General features: G+C 41.3%; 1 protein-coding gene and 1 long non-coding RNA gene across 2 annotated transcripts; one reads left to right on the forward strand and one right to left on the reverse strand.

The window, feature by feature from the left end:
- Window positions 1-46: 46 nt before the first annotated feature.
- On the forward strand, window positions 47-12642 carry LOC141914875 (dynein regulatory complex subunit 5-like). Its single transcript, XM_074806209.1, has 4 exons — window positions 47-127; window positions 428-752; window positions 1152-2170; window positions 9989-12642. Exons 2-4 carry the CDS (start codon window positions 437-439, stop codon window positions 10148-10150), a joined length of 1497 nt encoding a protein of 498 aa, XP_074662310.1. The 5' UTR covers window positions 47-127; window positions 428-436; the 3' UTR covers window positions 10151-12642.
- Window positions 12643-13673: 1031 nt separating this feature from the next.
- Window positions 13674-15628, reverse strand: LOC141915119 (uncharacterized). The gene is made up of 3 exons (XR_012620915.1): window positions 15506-15628; window positions 14401-14869; window positions 13674-14319 (listed from the first exon to the last, which is right to left on the reverse strand). It is a non-coding gene; the product is annotated as an uncharacterized LOC141915119 (long non-coding RNA).
- Window positions 15629-17169: the final 1541 nt, after the last annotated feature.

Consider the following 17169-nt stretch of genomic DNA (forward strand, 5'->3'; position numbering starts at 1 on the left):
TCCTGAATTTAGCGCTTGCCGAAACCAGGAAGTAAAGTACATGACAACAGAAATAAACAAATTGTCCCTGAAACTGCTGGTACTGACGCTAAATTTGAAGATTCTAGCCCCTGTATTCAGATAGAAGGTGCGTCAATGATATTTTCCCAAAGAAATGAATGAATTGAGAAGTTTGAAATTGTTTTTGTTAATTTTCTGGATGCGTAAGCATTGTTTGGGCGCTTGTTTCGGTCTAAACTTTCAATCAAATTCAATTAATTGTATTCCCAGTTTTGTTCTATCTATGAGTTTTCACCTTCAGTTATGAGTATCCTATTTATGGGTTATTGTTGTATGTTTAATCTAACCCTTTGTTCAAAGGAGGAGCCTACTACACTTTATGTACTACACCAATCAAGCATACACAGCATTGCTTCATTTTTTCTAGCATATCACAATGGTTCCAAAACCAGCTGAGACGGATTCGCCTATACCTGATGGTAAATCGGAGGCCGGCTCGCAAGCTGCTGGGGAGGACGACAGTAAGAGCGTCAAAAGCGGTAAAAATGTTGCATCGAGAGCGTTGTCCGGAAAGTCGGGAAGAAGCAGCGCCACGAGTAAAACCGTTACGCCGGAGCCATCGGTCGACGGAGACGCGTTACTCGACTTGCGCAACATGCGTCGAATTATAGCTGAAGATCCGGAATGGTCGTTAGCTACGGTTCCATTGCTCGGAGAACTCTGCGTGAAGCATATTGTTGGCAATTTTGAATGTAAGCTATTCAGATTTTCGTTTTCAGTATTCTATATCAAAGTCTCTAGAGTTTGATATATGAAGCATTTTTGGAAGCTTTAAGATGTCGAACTACATTTGATGTTGATAAGCTTCAACTGCGGCCAATGAAGTGGGCCCCTGAAATAAGAACCCATTTGGGTTTTTTTAGTTCTATTTCGATTATTAAAAACTCGCAGTTATAAGGATTTACCGGTAATCAAAAAGGTTATGCAGTAAACTCAAACTCTAAACCTCAACGAAAAGTTTGATTGAATTCATACTAGAATAATGAGCTCTTGCTTAGGTTCTTAACAAGGTACCGTGGTAGTTTTATTGAAATTTTTAAGCCTATAAAAACACGTATTAAGATTCAAATTTCTCTATATTTCATTTCCAGTCAATTCAAAGATAATCAACGACCTTCTGCCTAAACACAAAGCGAAAGTTTTAGACAAGATTGCTGTTGGAATTCCGTTGAAAGTCACCGCTCAGCTCGTCGAAGACGAAGGCTACTGGAAACGATGCTGTAAATCGCGTTGGGAAATCTGCGACGTGTCACGGTACGGCGCCAGCTGGAAACGAATGTACTTCGAACGAAATCTCGAAGAGATCATCGAACACTTCGTTCCCGAACAGACCGACCCGACGAAACTGCAAGAAACGCTGCCGTTGTCGACGAATTTTGTCCAGCGTTTAATCGTCCGGCAACTACTGCCGCCGGTGAAAGAATGCAAAGACGTCGACGACGAGGGTTCAGACGCGGGCAGCGACGCTGGCGAAGGTCCCGAAACCGATCATTTCGACTTCTCGAATGTGTTGCCCGCGTTGCCCAATCTCGTCGAGTTTCGCGTGACGTACGGCGTACGCGACTGCGGCATGAATTTCGAATGGAACCTCTTCCAGTTCACGGCGAAAGACTGTCTTCTGTTGGCGAAGTGCATCGCGAACTGTAAGAACTTGAAAGTGTTTCAGTTGCATCGCAGTAAAGTTGACGATGATAAAGTACGCGTTTTAATCAGTCACATCTTAGACCACCCGGGACTCGTCGAGCTCGATCTGTCGCACAATATGATCGGCGATCGCGGAGCGCGCGCCATCGGCAAGTTTTTGAACAATCGCAGTAAGTTGGTGAAATTGGACATCAGCGATAATCAGATACGAGCTCAAGGTGCGCAGGCAATCGCTCACGCGCTGATGAAAAACACGACTTTGACCAGTTTGAACGTTAGATTGAACCGTCTGGCGGACGAAGGCGGCGCCGCGATTTGTCGCGCGTTGTTGAAAAATTCGACGCTCGTCGAAATCAACCTCGGCAGCAACGAAATGACCGAACCGACCGCGGCGATGCTGTCACAAGTCGTCGGTAAAAACTCGACTCTGACGACTTTAGATTTGTCTTGTAATAGATTGGGACCGGTAAGTGTATTGTTCTCTATGCAGGAGATCACGCGTTTGGGAATCAGCATTTTAATGGTATAGATTTTCATTTGGGTCCAAGCAATGATTTCTCTTTTGGTTTCAAATATATAAAATTTTGGCCAATGAGAAACTGGTTAAGTTTCATGATCGAATATCTTCACACTGACAAGCCCTTCCCATTCCATATAAAAAGCCTAACACTAATGATTAGGCTACTTACCCAGTTCCCCAACTTAGTATGAAACCGAGGATCCAGAATCATATTTCTTAGAATAGGGGTTGACCCTGTTGTTTATTTGATTGGTTTCCCTTACAAACCCACCACACCAGCCGGGAGTGAAACAGGGGGTTTGATTTTAAAATCAGAAATCCGTGTACTTGTATAGTTGTGTGATCGGAAGTGGAATTTACAGAATTTTTTGTTTAAATCAAAGTACATAATTGGGAAATTCTATTACGATTCATTCAAACAATCTTCCAACCAGTCTGAACCGGCAATCGACTGATTGGGGTTAGTTTCATTGGCTGCCTAATCTAAATACATCAAATTTTGGAATTTTGTCAATTTTCATATTTTGTTGGTCATTTTCCCACGTAGGCCTATAGTCTGGAAATTTATTAGTTCTTTAATTACTAAGAACGCAGGATTTTTTCAAGAAAAAAATGGGAGGGTGAAGGAAAAAAATGAAAATGAAAAAGAATTTTTTTTGTAGTAGGCATTTCAAAATGGAAGAGAACAGGGAAAAAAAAATTGCTTTGTCATTTAAGTATTTTTCCACATTTTATTTTTGAAATTTGATGGTTTTTGCAAAATTCTGGGTGCAGATCCGTGCTCCAAGTAATTAGAAAAAAATGCCTAACCGTTTTAGGGAGTGGATATTATGCAAATGCGGCAGCATTGTGGTAAAACGTTATTCCTTAATAAAACGGTACGAATTTGAGCGTTTTTTGTTGGTCAGCCATGCTGCTCCATTGATAATTCGAAATCTCTGTTTCACTACTACTTCATTCACTCGCTCAAAGATGGCACGTGAAGTGTTCCTACAGTCGTTCTTTCCTTCTCACCAGCTCGCGAATCTAAATCCGAAAAATTGATTCCTAGTTAGATATTTTAAACCGCACGCTTTCAAGTTCGCCGTATATGGGCGTTTCGTGTTACAACGTTTATTTCATCATCAAATAACAAATGTATATAAATAGATTTAATTTACTGCGACATCGAACGCAAATAATCTTTCATAAACTGCGTCAATTGATTTTTCATTACATCGGAAAGATGCTATTTACGCAGGTTTAACCGTCGGTTAAGTTCACGATCGAAGCTTCTGAGCTTTTCTTTGCCTGAATGCAGAAATCAATATCAATAGCCACCCGAAACCCTACTCGAATTGCAAAGCACGTCTGCGTGAAGTCATTTTTCTACGAAATCAATTCGACTCGTTCCATCATTTTCCGAGCGCATTTTTTCGGAACTGAATGCAGACACGGTTTATCAAATTTTCCAGCACACTTGTCGGGTGGCAGTTGTCTGTATTTCTTCCGTTTAAAGTTTGAATAGCTCCGTAAATAGGGTATAATGCCGTTGCGTAGAATTTTCAGCCGATGGCTTTTATTGTCGTCACGTAGTAGCTTAGCATCAATTTGTCACGCCGGAGTTAGATTGCGGATTATTATCGTACGGATGGGGATGGGCTAGTTTAATTGTACCCAAAAACGACGATAGAAGCGGCACGATTTGTCTTGCCTAAGCCGGGGCTTAGGTATCAATTATCTCGGCCAGTATGTGCCTTTGTAGTTATGATTTATAGCCTAGCATCCCCGTGTTGACATCGGTTGATGGAAAATATAAATCTTATACGCTTAAATCAGACTTGTTGCAATATTTGGCAAGAAAAGCCATAAGCGATGTTAGTCTGAATACCAGTCGTTGTTACGGTCCCTCCCAAACTTTGGGGAACAACGCCTAGATACTAGACCAAAGTATATATGCATTAAGAATTTCTAAAATTTGGAGTTAAGCCCTCGGTTTAATCAACTGTCACGTTAATGATTAGCTGTTGCGTTGCGCGTGATATGCCCTTGGAATGAACTTTCTGTCGGTACCAGATTACCGTTCGTTGCGCTGCCGAACCCGATCCGCGTATAGAAAAATGAATAGATGTGCTAGACGGTTGGAATGAATTTCAGAATTTAATTCTCGAAGACGATCCGTTTATTTGCCCGCGGGGCAGAGCTGAGAATGTTTGAGATGCAACGTGTGACTGACATCTTCAATTGGTTTCGTCGCCTCGTGTCGGCAGACGAACATCATTGAATTAGCTCATTTGATTAAAACCGGTCTCGGATGAACAGCGACGAAACTAGCTACGCGATTCCGTATTATGATTTTCAGGGATACCTGCTGCCTCTACGGTGGTAGATGCGCTTTGCGATGAAGACATTTATGGCGACGATAACCTGCGGCGGGCCGTAGAGTGAAATTACAATAATGATTGCGTGCGAAACCTTTATTTATCCAGGCTCGACAAGTTGACACGTATTTTTCTTTTTAAACGTTCACTAAAACTGCCGCTTGAACGTTGCGTAGGTGATTTGTTGGCGAGCGTTTAAGTGACGCGCACTGACAAAAACGACGTTTCTTCTCCGCTCGATTTCGGTGTCATTAAATGTGCAAATGGTTCGATTGACGAGAAAATTCGCCCCGATAGACAATTCCGCGCGAAAGCCAATACTACTGTCGCATCGTCCCGTGTAGTATAGCGAGGAACTTATGGATTATTCCGAAAACCGAAAAAAACAAGAATATCGATAATCCATAACCTGCTAGATGAGGAAGCTTTCGGCATCCGAGCGCGGAATATTATTGAATTATAATTGAGTTGTAAACCATATAGGCCTCCTCGATGATCGCTAGAATATTCGCGCGGAAGTCCTGTCGAATAATATATCGTTCACAGTTGCCATAATACGCGATTGACCGAAATCCAATAATAACTTCGGGGATCAAATCGATTTCGCTTGTGACCAGATAAATAATTAAGAATAAAAATCGATTGATTTGTGTGATGTGATGGACGTCTTGCACCGATATGTAGTGAATAGCTAGCAGCAGGGTGCTCCATTTGATCAATAGTTATATACATATATAACTACCACGCCGATAAAGCTAAGAAGCCGTTTCGTCCAAACGGTTTTGGTTTTCATTCAAGCCCCATTATGATGTATGCCCTTAGTTTTTGATTGAAAAAGGTCCCTCTCTGAATGGGCATCCATTATACAGATCGATCAAATATTCATTCATCAAGATTCCGTAGTACGTATCTGTGATAGCTATGGAGAATGCGATCACGCTGTGTCCTGTGTGTTGAGATCGCACGGTGATCTGACGCGCCGAATACGTTTTCAAGGCCCCGAACGATGGATACGTTACCGATAATGCGAAGATTAATGTTGGGAAAAGCGTGAGAATTCCTTAGTCATCGCAGATACGACACGCAGGCTTCACGACTTGATTACGTTCAAGGCCGCGAATAAAAACGAAACACCGTGTCGCTTTCTCGGCAATCGACTTGGGTATTCTGTTTCTTGCCTTTCGGCGAGAATTCTCCGGGGCTGCGCACGATTAACAGTAACTGCCATCCATTCATCAACTCATTTTCGCGAGATAAAACTGTTTAGTCATGTCGATTCCCAAATGCCCGATTGCTCATTTTGATAACACTATACCTTTTGTCGTGATTCATCGTCTGTTTCGTCATTGTTTTCCGGGCAAAACGATTTTCGTCGTTGTTTATCGGCCGATTACGCACTTCCCCGCGATTATGGTGCCCGTTTAATTGCTCGGAAAGGTTACGATGAACTGGTACCCACCGAGATCTTACTACCGACGTACCTGCCTACGCCCCGGGTGCAGGAAGGGCAGTTGCACGGTAGTTGACCCCGGCTCTAAAGCACGCCCATTAACCCATCATACCACCTACGGCAATTACCCGTGTCGTAAACCCGAAGCATGTCTCTGTCACCGTGATGAAATAGACGTTTGTATGTTTTGAGCTCTGCTGTTAACTTGGGCTTGGAGTAATCGTCTAGATGATTCAGGTGATTACTCCAAGGCTTGGGCTATGATTTTAACCTGGTTGTATCGCAAGACTATAGTATACGAAACCACCATGGGATCAGTATTTTGGTCGATTCACGGGTTCGAAATAGCGGGATTAGTTCCATCCACTGTCGATACTCGTCTTTACAGACCTGTCTAAGTCCATTTTGGGTCAGCTGCTTTTCGAATGATTTAATGCCCGGCTTTTGGCCGCTAGTTCGGGTGGTCGCATAATCAACGCATAAGTAGCGAGGTTGTTTCGGTGCAATTCAACAGAAATATGTCGTGTTCATCGACGGAACGAACAGGAACGAACTCGGCGTTCATCTTCAGGAAATGGACATTTCATGCTCGATCGATTGGAGATAAAATGCATTGTTTCTAATCAGTGAGAGCATGCAGAAATCATGCTCAACTACGTCGCAGATATTACTCTGTCCTCGCAACCGTACTCAGTAACTCGGTATCGCTCTCCTTTGGACTATTGTTTATAGAGAGTAAAATCAAAGAAAAAGATGAAAAAGAAATAAAGATCGAGAATACAAAATGAAACATCAGCATACATTGAATAGACGCGTGATGGCCGTGGCCAAATTTATTTTTAAAAAGGTCTCGAATATGGTACAATTCTTTCTAGAATTCGAATTTGTTTTTACTAGTGCTTGAACTGGTGCTATTTCTATCCGGGTTGTGGACAAGCGGGAATCGAGTCGAGTGGAATGCTCGTTGGGCGGTCGAATCGGAAAGACACCGCCACGAAACGTCCCTTTTAAAAGTTCTCGTACACGTGTTTCCATCTTGGCTAAGTGCATTTGACTGTACTCATTAAACCGGCATGGTTTAGATCAGTGTTTCTACTTTTCACTTTACATTCACTTTCCATTGTAAGTTATAACGCCGATTTGGTTTTTAATTCGCCTTCTATAAGTCCATTAGTTGATTACATGCGCATGCTATATAAGCGGTTTTAGGGGACAGGTTTTATTATTTTTTCACCAGGCGTAAATGATAATGCTTCTATTCATTAGCGCATAAATAATAACTCAATTCTCTCTTCGTGAAACGCCGTGTGTACTACATCTATGAACGAAGCGGACAATATGAAGGCAGTTTTCGTGTTTCTTTATCTTCACTTGTACCGAATGAATTGTTAGTAGCCTTCATTTATTGCGGTACTCGGCCATTGCAAGACTGATTTGATGGAATCTTACCGAGAAGTTTTATCAGAAATAGTGAATATCGGCGCCTCTTATTTATTTGATTACTTGGTTGATTTCTATAGTTTTGTCCCTTGCGAACGCCACCACCACCTGCGTGGAGCGAAACCGGGGGTTTGAATCGAAAATTGAAGCACAGAAATAGTTGGATGGCCGGTTGAATTTGCTTTTTTTCGTGCTTAATCGAAGTACAAAATTGAACATTTCGGTTCCGGTTCATGTACAGCCTTGAATTAGCAAGCGACTGATTGGGCTTCATTTTTGTTGACTGTGGAATTTAATACATCAAGATTTGGAAAGATCATGTATTTTTGGGGGTATTTTTTGTCATTTTTCCACGGAGTAGAAAGTTCAGAATTTTTCCTCGAGTAGATAAATACTGTAAAGTCCTCTATGTTGTTTGTCCCGCGTGTTGACTAAATCCCTTATGATAGAAGCGCATTCCGATACGTAATATCCAGGACCCAGTTCCACAGTTGTGAGTTAGTTTAAGTTAAGGACCCAGATGACAGTAGTGTTGTCCCAGTGTCCGAAGTGAAGTTGTTGACATCCGAGAGTTTTTGTCGCTAGTCATATTTGGAAAGTCGTGGCACTCGACCGTGGCTTATCTCCTTCGGTTCTGGCGGTTCCGGATAGATCGGACCCCTGGACTTTGATATTCAGGCTTTTGATCGTGTCACCCTTTAGCGGTGAATCATTATACTCAATATGTATCTTCGCCCAGCGCTGTGGTGGTAATTCGCTTACCAATACCCAAAGTAGCAATAACGCGAACGTTGCCCTGACATCATTTTTCCAGTAAGCTCGTGTGTTTCGCTGGTCAGCAACCTTTCTCGACCTTTTCATATTGACGTTGTCGTCAACGCTTGTTGATCGATGACAGTTATGGAAGGTTCATCATCGGCAAAACAAGCGTGCCTTGATTAGTTTCTTGTTTTCTTGTCTGGATACGTGGATTATTGGCGTGGCCAGCGCTAACACTTATAGAATTATTGGACCGGCTTACAGGGGAATAATATACAGGTAAACTGATTTCACTTATGAACAATGAGACACCGGCTAATAGTCGCACGCTTTCGTAATTTCGGAGGATTTTTTGTCGTCCCCGGAGAAATTCAGCATCAGTTCAATTCAAATTTTTTTTTATTGCACCTTGATATATACTCAGTATATTACAACGGAACCTCGTTATAACGAATTCGGATACAACGATTCATCGGATATAACGAATATGAAATTTTGTCCTAAGAAGACAATTTAATTAATTTTATACTGGATATAACAAACTATTGGTTATAACTGACGGATTTTCTGGTACAATGAAGTTCGCTGTAATGAGGTTCCATTGTATCGGTTAACGCAGTATACCGGTGATAAAGTTTAGAACAAAACGAATATTAAAATAGAATGAACAAAAGAATGTCAGATATTCTAGGCTAACGTCGATGTACTGCTGCACTAGCACACCTGGTGGATCTTCGATTGCCACAGTCGGCTGTCCTTTGACGAGAGCTCATAATTTCAAAATTCAGTTGTCCTATAATCAATCTTTCTTATCGTCGCTACAAGCATATGAAACGCAGCTTACATTTTTAGGGTAGTCAATTTTCAGCGTTTTCGTGGCGAATATCGATCGAACGATGTTTTTCGTGTTATGCAATGAAGATATGAGCTCGTAGATTTTTGGATTAGTTGCCACAGGCAACTTAACCTTTTCAATATAGACCGAACAAGTTAATCATTCTACTTGATACTTAGCACAGGCCCGGTGCCTGGTATTTATAGCACTTTAGTCCGCCGTTTTTGATACCTTTGTCGTAACACGAATACGTGGATCCTTTTATTTCGCTTCGCATTATATTGTAGCTTTCGTTTTCGGTATTTTTTCTCTAACAATTTCTACACATTAACATCGTCGGTGATGTCGCGTCCAGAACAGAGCGGAATCTGACACTAAAAGTGCTTCTTAGCGTCGCATTACTGGGGCTGAAAGCCTCTCCTGGTCTGGTCATATACGTCATATGATCGTATCGACTGGAACTTTTGTTCAACGGAAACAACAGACTATGTCTCAGGAGATTATCTTCTCTCCGAACTGATAATGAATTATTAGTTTTTTTCCGTCTGACTTTTGTCTTGAATATGTCCCTTGTATACGTATATATATATGAAATAAAACCATACGTAGCTTGCAAGTGACGATACCGATTCTCTCCTTTATCTCTAAACCCAAAGGGGGATAAAATTACGAGTATTTTACGGCAAAATATTACTTTCGACGACGAAAACGCCTACACTGATATGTATTTAGTTCCGATGTCACGAATTCAACTCATTTAACTCCGCATTCGAATTCAAATTGAGAATTGCTTAAGAATTGCATCGCGGGACTACAAAACCTGTCGCTGAAGATTTTTAGAAGGTTTTGTAATAATTTGAAACTGCATTTTCAAATGTTTCAGAAAATAAGTAAGTTTTTTTGTTTCGATATATTTTCAGGACGGCGGCAAGCAACTGCAGGAAGATATGGCTGATAATAAAACTATCGTTCATATGGATTTGCGTTTGACCGAATGCGGCCAGGAGTCCGAGTACATCATCAACCAACGATTGAGCGCCAACCGAGACCTGGCCAGAGAAAGAGAGCTCGACGATGACTAGAAAACCAGAAAACTTCAATCAACTAAATGAACTATGAATATGAATATCATCGTGTATTTCGCTATATTATTTAATTGTCATGTATATGGGTTGTGTATTTATTTGCCGAATAAGTAAATGCTTTGTAACGAAGAAATTATGATTAAGAATTATGTATGAATTGAGATAAACGTCGATTTTGGCCGTCATTTGTATTTAGGATAGATACATTTCTGTTGGTAGGATTTCATAGATTTGAACTTAAGAAATCTGAATACACCAGAATCCGCTCAAATTGGACCTTTTGGGACCGTAAAGATGTGTCCGACTTTATATTGATTACCGAGTTGAATGTTATGAACGGAGTTATCCGAGTTGATCGGATCCGACTTTGCTTATTCCTTGGAAGGTAGATACAGATGACGCAGGGGCAGATTTACGGGGTGGTTTCGGGTGTCCGGGCCCCTGGCTTATTCGTCAAGACATAAATTGTTAAAATCTGTAAATTTGACAATTATATCTTCTCGGAAATTGCATCTTTTTCGATGTATTTCTTCAAAAATTTCTAACACCGCCTCGTGTGGTCTTTCCGAGAATATATTTTCTTTTTTTCCGAACCCAGCCTTCCGATTTTCCTGTAGACCCATCCCTGTAATTTTCATTTCCGAGAAGTCCTTTGCCTATATAAAGCACGCATTCTAAGCATCAAATAACGTACATATAGAGAATTCCTTTGACATCATAAAGGTTTTGAATAAACGTTTGAACCCCCTGGTTTTTGCACAGCTTGCTATACTAACCATCTATTTGATCATTATTTGACGCGATAGTAGTATTCTCTGTTCTTTCTTCCATTACATTTCAAAGTGTAAAGCCCTTGCGGCGTTTCATCCGACAGCAATGCCGCATACTTCGCGTGATCGCATTTTTATGTCGACTGGCGGCAATATTTTTGCTTGTAGCTATATCTACAGCAGCCTGGGATCACGTAAACGAATATGTATGTACACGTGATCGTTGTTCTAGGGTTCGGATAACGTTTGACGTATTGATCGGTGATTTTTACTAAAGCTGGAAGATTTAGAATCGCGGTCTATTGTCTAGCATATATGCATCGATATAGTAGTGTTTGTTTTAAGAAGAAACTCTTTTATGAGATATGAAATCGTGCTGGTGCTTACGTTTGTTCGCCATTGATTTTCTTTTTACATGCGCACGACTGCTTTACGTTTTTATCTTAAGGGTGTCTTTTTTCGTCTTGTTCGCAACGTAGTGATGACGATATCTGTATTTATCTAATATAAACAAAGAAAACCCGATTTTAAGTTCAATTAATCTAAAATTGGCTTGATACTTTGTAATTGTAAATATTTTTCCATCGGTTACGTTCTTTGCCGTTATTGATATTGACTGAATAATTTGTGATTAGATTATGAAAATTGTATGTTCGTTCGTTATTCAAGGCTCTCACAGTCCAGACTCGCCCCTAATCGGAGAATGGGCTCAACCCTGCTGTTGGATTAGGGGTTCTAAAAGGTTGGTTTAGTTGTCGCTATATCAAATATCCACTGGTTTACTCTAACTAACCTTTGAGCAACTGGCCCCAGTTCTCCAGGTCAATGACCTTCCCCGGTCTTAACAGAGATCAGTAGGCAAAGATATAATGGGAACCCATGATGAAATTTTGATTTGTTTAAATACGTTGTTGTTCATAATCTGATCTTAACTTCGTGTGAACAAATCGTTCGTGGCAGGTTTTGTGAAGAGAAAACTTGTGACGATCGACTCTTTTCTACACCGGCGAGCCGGCGGTAATCAAGGTCTTTTCTGCCTGTTCAGTTTTAATGTTCGTTATTTCATCCAGTTTCGTTATTATTTATGCGAAGGTAAAGATTCGCGCGTTCGTCGCCGGGCTCTCGCGGGAAAACACGGCACATTAACTTCCGTCCTCGTGGCGCGTCTCGCCGGTCGCCGACGGCATTTTCGCTATAGTGTTTGCATATGGAAATTCATTAGAAATTTATTCACTTTCAGTCACCGCAAAAGAGCAGGAAGCTGCCATATAGAAAAAGCCTCTTAGTTAGAATTATGTGGCGCCTTCAGGGAGTGCACCAACTTCTAGCGCATTGTTGTAAATGACCTTTTTTTCAAAGATCACGATATTATCGAAACTCGCTTCTCTATATTCAACAAACTTGCTAATAGTCCACATATATCTTCGATGTTAGGTTTAGGGGTACGATGGGTGATATAAATTATAAATTTCTATGTTGTACATCTAAGTCTTACGATAAGTCTTACGCTTTCGAAGGCCTATTTAGTACTTTTTTACAAATCGATCCGTCCAAGTTTTCGAAAACCCCCAGAAAATTTCGGTGCTTTGCTTTACCGTATAAGGTTTGTGATAAAGCTGTGAAATGTACCTTTTTGAGTAACGCTGAAACGCTATAGTGCTGCATATAAATGACTTAACCGCGGCACCAAATGTTTGAATGGTTTGTGTCATAAAAATATCGAGAATAAAATTTGATTTTAATATTTGTTCATTTTAGTCTTTGTTACTCGATGACTACTTTATAATATCCAGGTCGTTGGGGCAACGTTTGATGCAATGAAATATGATTTTATTTCTCTTTGAATTCTTGTCAGTAGGTGCCTGAGACATAATACACCAACTTCAATTGAAATCAAAACTACTCGTCACTCGTAATAGAGCTAGAACTTGATTTTTCCGAAGAAATCGATTTCTTCCGTTATCATGATTTGAATTTCTAATTTGATATTCCCTGCGCGCGTTCGCCGCAATTATTTCTGACGTGAAGAAGACGTTGCCGACAGAACTAGTAGCTTTCAGTTGTCGAATACGTTCATTAAAGCAACAAGTCGATGTATAAATTCGATTGAACCCAATTTGTCTTTCTGTCGCCCCGGATAGCGCTAAATCTACCGAGACTATTCCGCCTATAATTCCTGTTGATACGGCTTTTCATTGGAACGGTCCCAGTGTGTAACTATTCAATTCTCACTGGCAGAATGTAAAGCTAAGGCGGTAGGGATTGAAGGAATTCAGTCAACATTCGATAAGCTAGAAAAGTTGGTATACGATGGTAATGGTGGCCAAGGCAATGCTAAGCGGCCACCAGTCTATGTATCTAGCCAATAAGATGCGTAGTGAAACTGCCGGTGAAAACCAACGTATCTGATTGGCTTAATACATAGACTGGTGGCCGCTTAGTGGCAACTTGTCCGCCCAAGAAATCATGGGCAATGTAAATAGATCAATGAAGGGTTTGCGGCTAGGGTTTGTGTTGGTGTGAGCTTCGGCGGGAGGTAATCAAACCCTGGCAAGCGAGGATGCAATTCTTAGGCACTTTCTTAATTTGAGTCCAGATTCTTCTTCAATGAAGACTCCTTGGCTACATCATTGCCATCTTCATATATAATATTTGTATCATCCTCCATCGAAAAATAAGAACGTGGCTCGAATCAGACACCTCGTAGGAATATGGACTCATATATATTAGAAAAAGAAAATTGCTGCAATAACCTCTATTTTCAATCAAGAACAACCGAACATGGCTGCGTTTTCACGGACTTCATCGTTCAATAGTGATCGTATATGTATTTTTTCTGGTTTCTTTTTCCATGAAGCTCCTACGTCTTGGCCTACATAACATCAACAGCGTATTACCGCACTCGGAAAGCACCGATCATTCGTTTTAGAGTCCATGATCAAATCTATGAATCTATCGTCGCACAATCCTATTTATTAGCGCTTAATGCGCCTTCTTAATCAACTATTAGTCGTCCCAGTGGGGACCACAGATCACCAGAGTTCATAACTTTCCGGCAATTCATCTTCCGAACGCGCGTTTCGCTGTAGGGAATTAATCCAGCGCACTTGAGAATCCGGGCAACTGGAACAAAACACGTTTATAGAAGATGAATTAATTCGAAAAGTGAAGTGCAGCGTGCGATGTTTTTTTTTCTTAAAATGTCATCGATCCTGACTGCCGTTTTATGTTGACGGATAGCTGATTTGATAGTTATTTGATGGCAATTGGGTGCTGTAAACTGGCGTGAACACATATCACAATCCCATAGATCCCCTTTCGCATTCCACGGCCATTAATCAGTTCCTTCCACAGTCGCAATCATCGCAAGGGTGATCCGAGCTCGACTTTGAGTTCCTACAAAAGCGATTTCATTTTGAAACCTAAGATAAGAGACATATATAGCTAAATAATCTTTAGAAATCCATTCAAACTCACCACGTTCTGTAGTTCTGACGTACAAGCAACGTTGATAATGAATAATAGTAATATCCAGTACCCGAAAAGTGTAATATGTATCTTCCCGGGCAATCAAAATAGCTATTCAATAGAAGGATGGGCTGTGATACTATCGATATTTTTGTGCACGGGAGACTGAGCTTCATCAAAGGCTAAATGTCCACGCATTCTTGCGTCATGATTGTGCAAATTGCCGTGAAATTGAACAGTACTGGCTCAACCACCAGTAAGATGCCCTCGCCGATTGTGCGAATATAGTGCAATGCATTACCAACTATGGAAGCCATTTTTCGACAAATGCTAATTAAGTTAGTCGAAAAATCATGATTTGTACTGCACGATTTCAAGGGAAGCCGCTCTTCGATCTTTTTATCAAGGTATCTATTCGTCTAGCGTCTAGCTTTGCAGATGACTGATCGTCTTTTTCAATCGTCAAGCTGATTTCCGTCTAAATAGAAAATAACCACGTGATAAAAACTCATTCTATGGTCACACACGCGATGCAATACACGGGTGCTTTGTTATAGTTTCTGATGCATGGCTAATTAAGCCGATTTTCGAGCTTGGAATCGAGTTGACGAGTTAATTTGCGTCGCTCCTAATCGCCTTACATTAAGCATTCTCATCATCATCATATTGCCTGTTGCTCCTCGCAACCGTTACGGTGAACTAGGCGAAGAACCTCGCGAAGAACTGCGACGGGCAAATTTAATCGGATGCTTCCCGAATCCTTCGCTCGTTTTGCCGTCTCGACCATGCTGTCTCTCTCGGTTGGGAGATCTCGGACGGCAAGCGCGAAAAGAGCCCCGAAGCAGGAATAATCGGTTTACTAGAACACGGTGTTTTATGATACACTATCCGTCGCCGGCGATATTTACTTAACCGACTATCGCCAGCGATATAATTCCTAACAGTGACATCATCACGGTCTCATGATTGAATCTATTATCAGTCGCAACAGTCGATCAGAGTTTTCAATACAGACGTAATTTCCCTATGATAACACAAACTCACGAGACTAGCCCGTGATCGTATACTTTATGCATGTACGTAGGCATGCAACGACATTTATTACCTAACCAACCGTCATATTCTCTTTTTTATCATGTCATGTATACATCAAGTAACCCACTGTCGCAGACGATCAGTACGAATCTGAACTTCACTGTACAAAAGAATCCATATGAACATTCCCTTTTGGCATCATGTCTATGTATGGACATTTTGTTTGTTGCGTGGAGAGACTCAAGGCATTAATCATTCGTTTCACGTCGGTTTGCTGCGCGGCATGGTTACTAATGTCCACTACACAGACTGAAAAAATTCCTGAAATATCTATAAGGTATTAATTTATGCATTCTTCGTCAATGAATCGAAGTTTGAGATTCCCCTCGGCAATAAAGCAATCAGTAAGAGTTAAACACGTTTGCTACTAAATTGTCGCGAGATCTCGATTTTCTACCAGTTCTGGCTATTATTAGTGCCAACCAATATCGAGTCATTGGCGACGACGCTGGCTGATTTTGCTTACTCTGGGGGGAATGCGACCTCGCTGGCACTTTCTGTTCATAATACATCTTTATCACAAGAAATCATTGACTCGTTCGGAGGCAAATGTCAACCCTTATCAAAATTCCCAGTGAAAGCTACAAGATTGCCGAAAGAGCGCCAGAAGTACGCACGTGATCGACTATCGGCCATTATCAATGATTGAACGTTTCAGCAAGGGAAGCAGGCGGCAACGAGATATGCGCCAATACCAGCAACTTCAAATCAGGCTCCGCAGTATCGGTAATCGCTGCAACTGATTCGGGTAATCGAGTCCCGTATCGAGTGTAGAAAATTTGATCAAGCATCCACTTTTCGAAGGGATGATCAGGACCGAACTGTGTGCGGTAGGTTTATTTCGAGATTGCCCCGGGTGCGGCGAGTTATGGATTAGTGACCACTCGATGGCCTGGCTTTAAGTGCGGCTAATAGGATGATGATATTACGGAGCAAGCTTCCGTCGCGTACAGCCTAATTTAATGTATATAGACAATTCGAAGGATTTAGTAGCCAATTTCAGCCATCTTTCGCCGTCGTCAACAGCAACACACGACTCCAAAAATAGCCGGATTATGGCCATTAATTTTGTAGAAGATTTGTCAGACAAGAATTTACTGGGTGCTTTTTGTTCCTGGCCTAAAAACTCATTAGTCTTTGTGTTGCAGAGGCAATAATGCATGTGAAGTACTGTTTTTTTTCTACATTCTTTGCCGTCATTTCTGCAAAGCTCGTATACTCGTCGTTTACCGAGCGTTTTTTGCACTCGGGATTTTCTTGCAAACGTCCTAAACGATAATCACCATCGTTTCTGTCCTGGTCCGCTGCCTATCGAATGAAAGCCCGGCAAAGAGAGTTTTTCTCGCGGGCAACAGATTATAAGCGCGCTAGAATTGATGATGAATTTCATTGTCCCGACAACGCGCAGAATCCATTCGTCACAGAGGCACAATATACATACATGGTCCTGATCCCCAGACGGATCCGCCAGATCTCGATATACTGCCCGGATTACAAGACATGATGAATGGCTACGCAATTCAATACGGATACGCTTAAAAGTTTATTGCTGGTTGCGGCGGGTCATTAGTATTCTTAAATCGCCATCAAAGCTGAAACGGCGTACTGAAATATTTATGTTCGGCGAACGTTGAATGTGTAAATCGATTTTGCGAGTATGCATCGTGAAATCTGTCGCGGAAT

The sequence above is a fragment of the Tubulanus polymorphus genome, chromosome 1 (assembly GCF_964204645.1).
Source record: "Tubulanus polymorphus chromosome 1, tnTubPoly1.2, whole genome shotgun sequence".
Lineage (NCBI taxonomy): Eukaryota > Metazoa > Nemertea > Palaeonemertea > Tubulaniformes > Tubulanidae > Tubulanus > Tubulanus polymorphus.

Coding starts and splice junctions, on each gene's coding strand:
- LOC141914875 (XM_074806209.1), top strand. CDS start 437: ATGGTTCCAAAACCAGCTGAGACGGATTCGCCTATACCTGATGGTAAA. Junction 753..1,151: donor TATTGTTGGCAATTTTGAAT/GTAAGCTATTCA, acceptor TTTCATTTCCAG/TCAATTCAAAGATAATCAAC. Junction 2,171..9,988: donor CTTGTAATAGATTGGGACCG/GTAAGTGTATTG, acceptor ATATATTTTCAG/GACGGCGGCAAGCAACTGCA.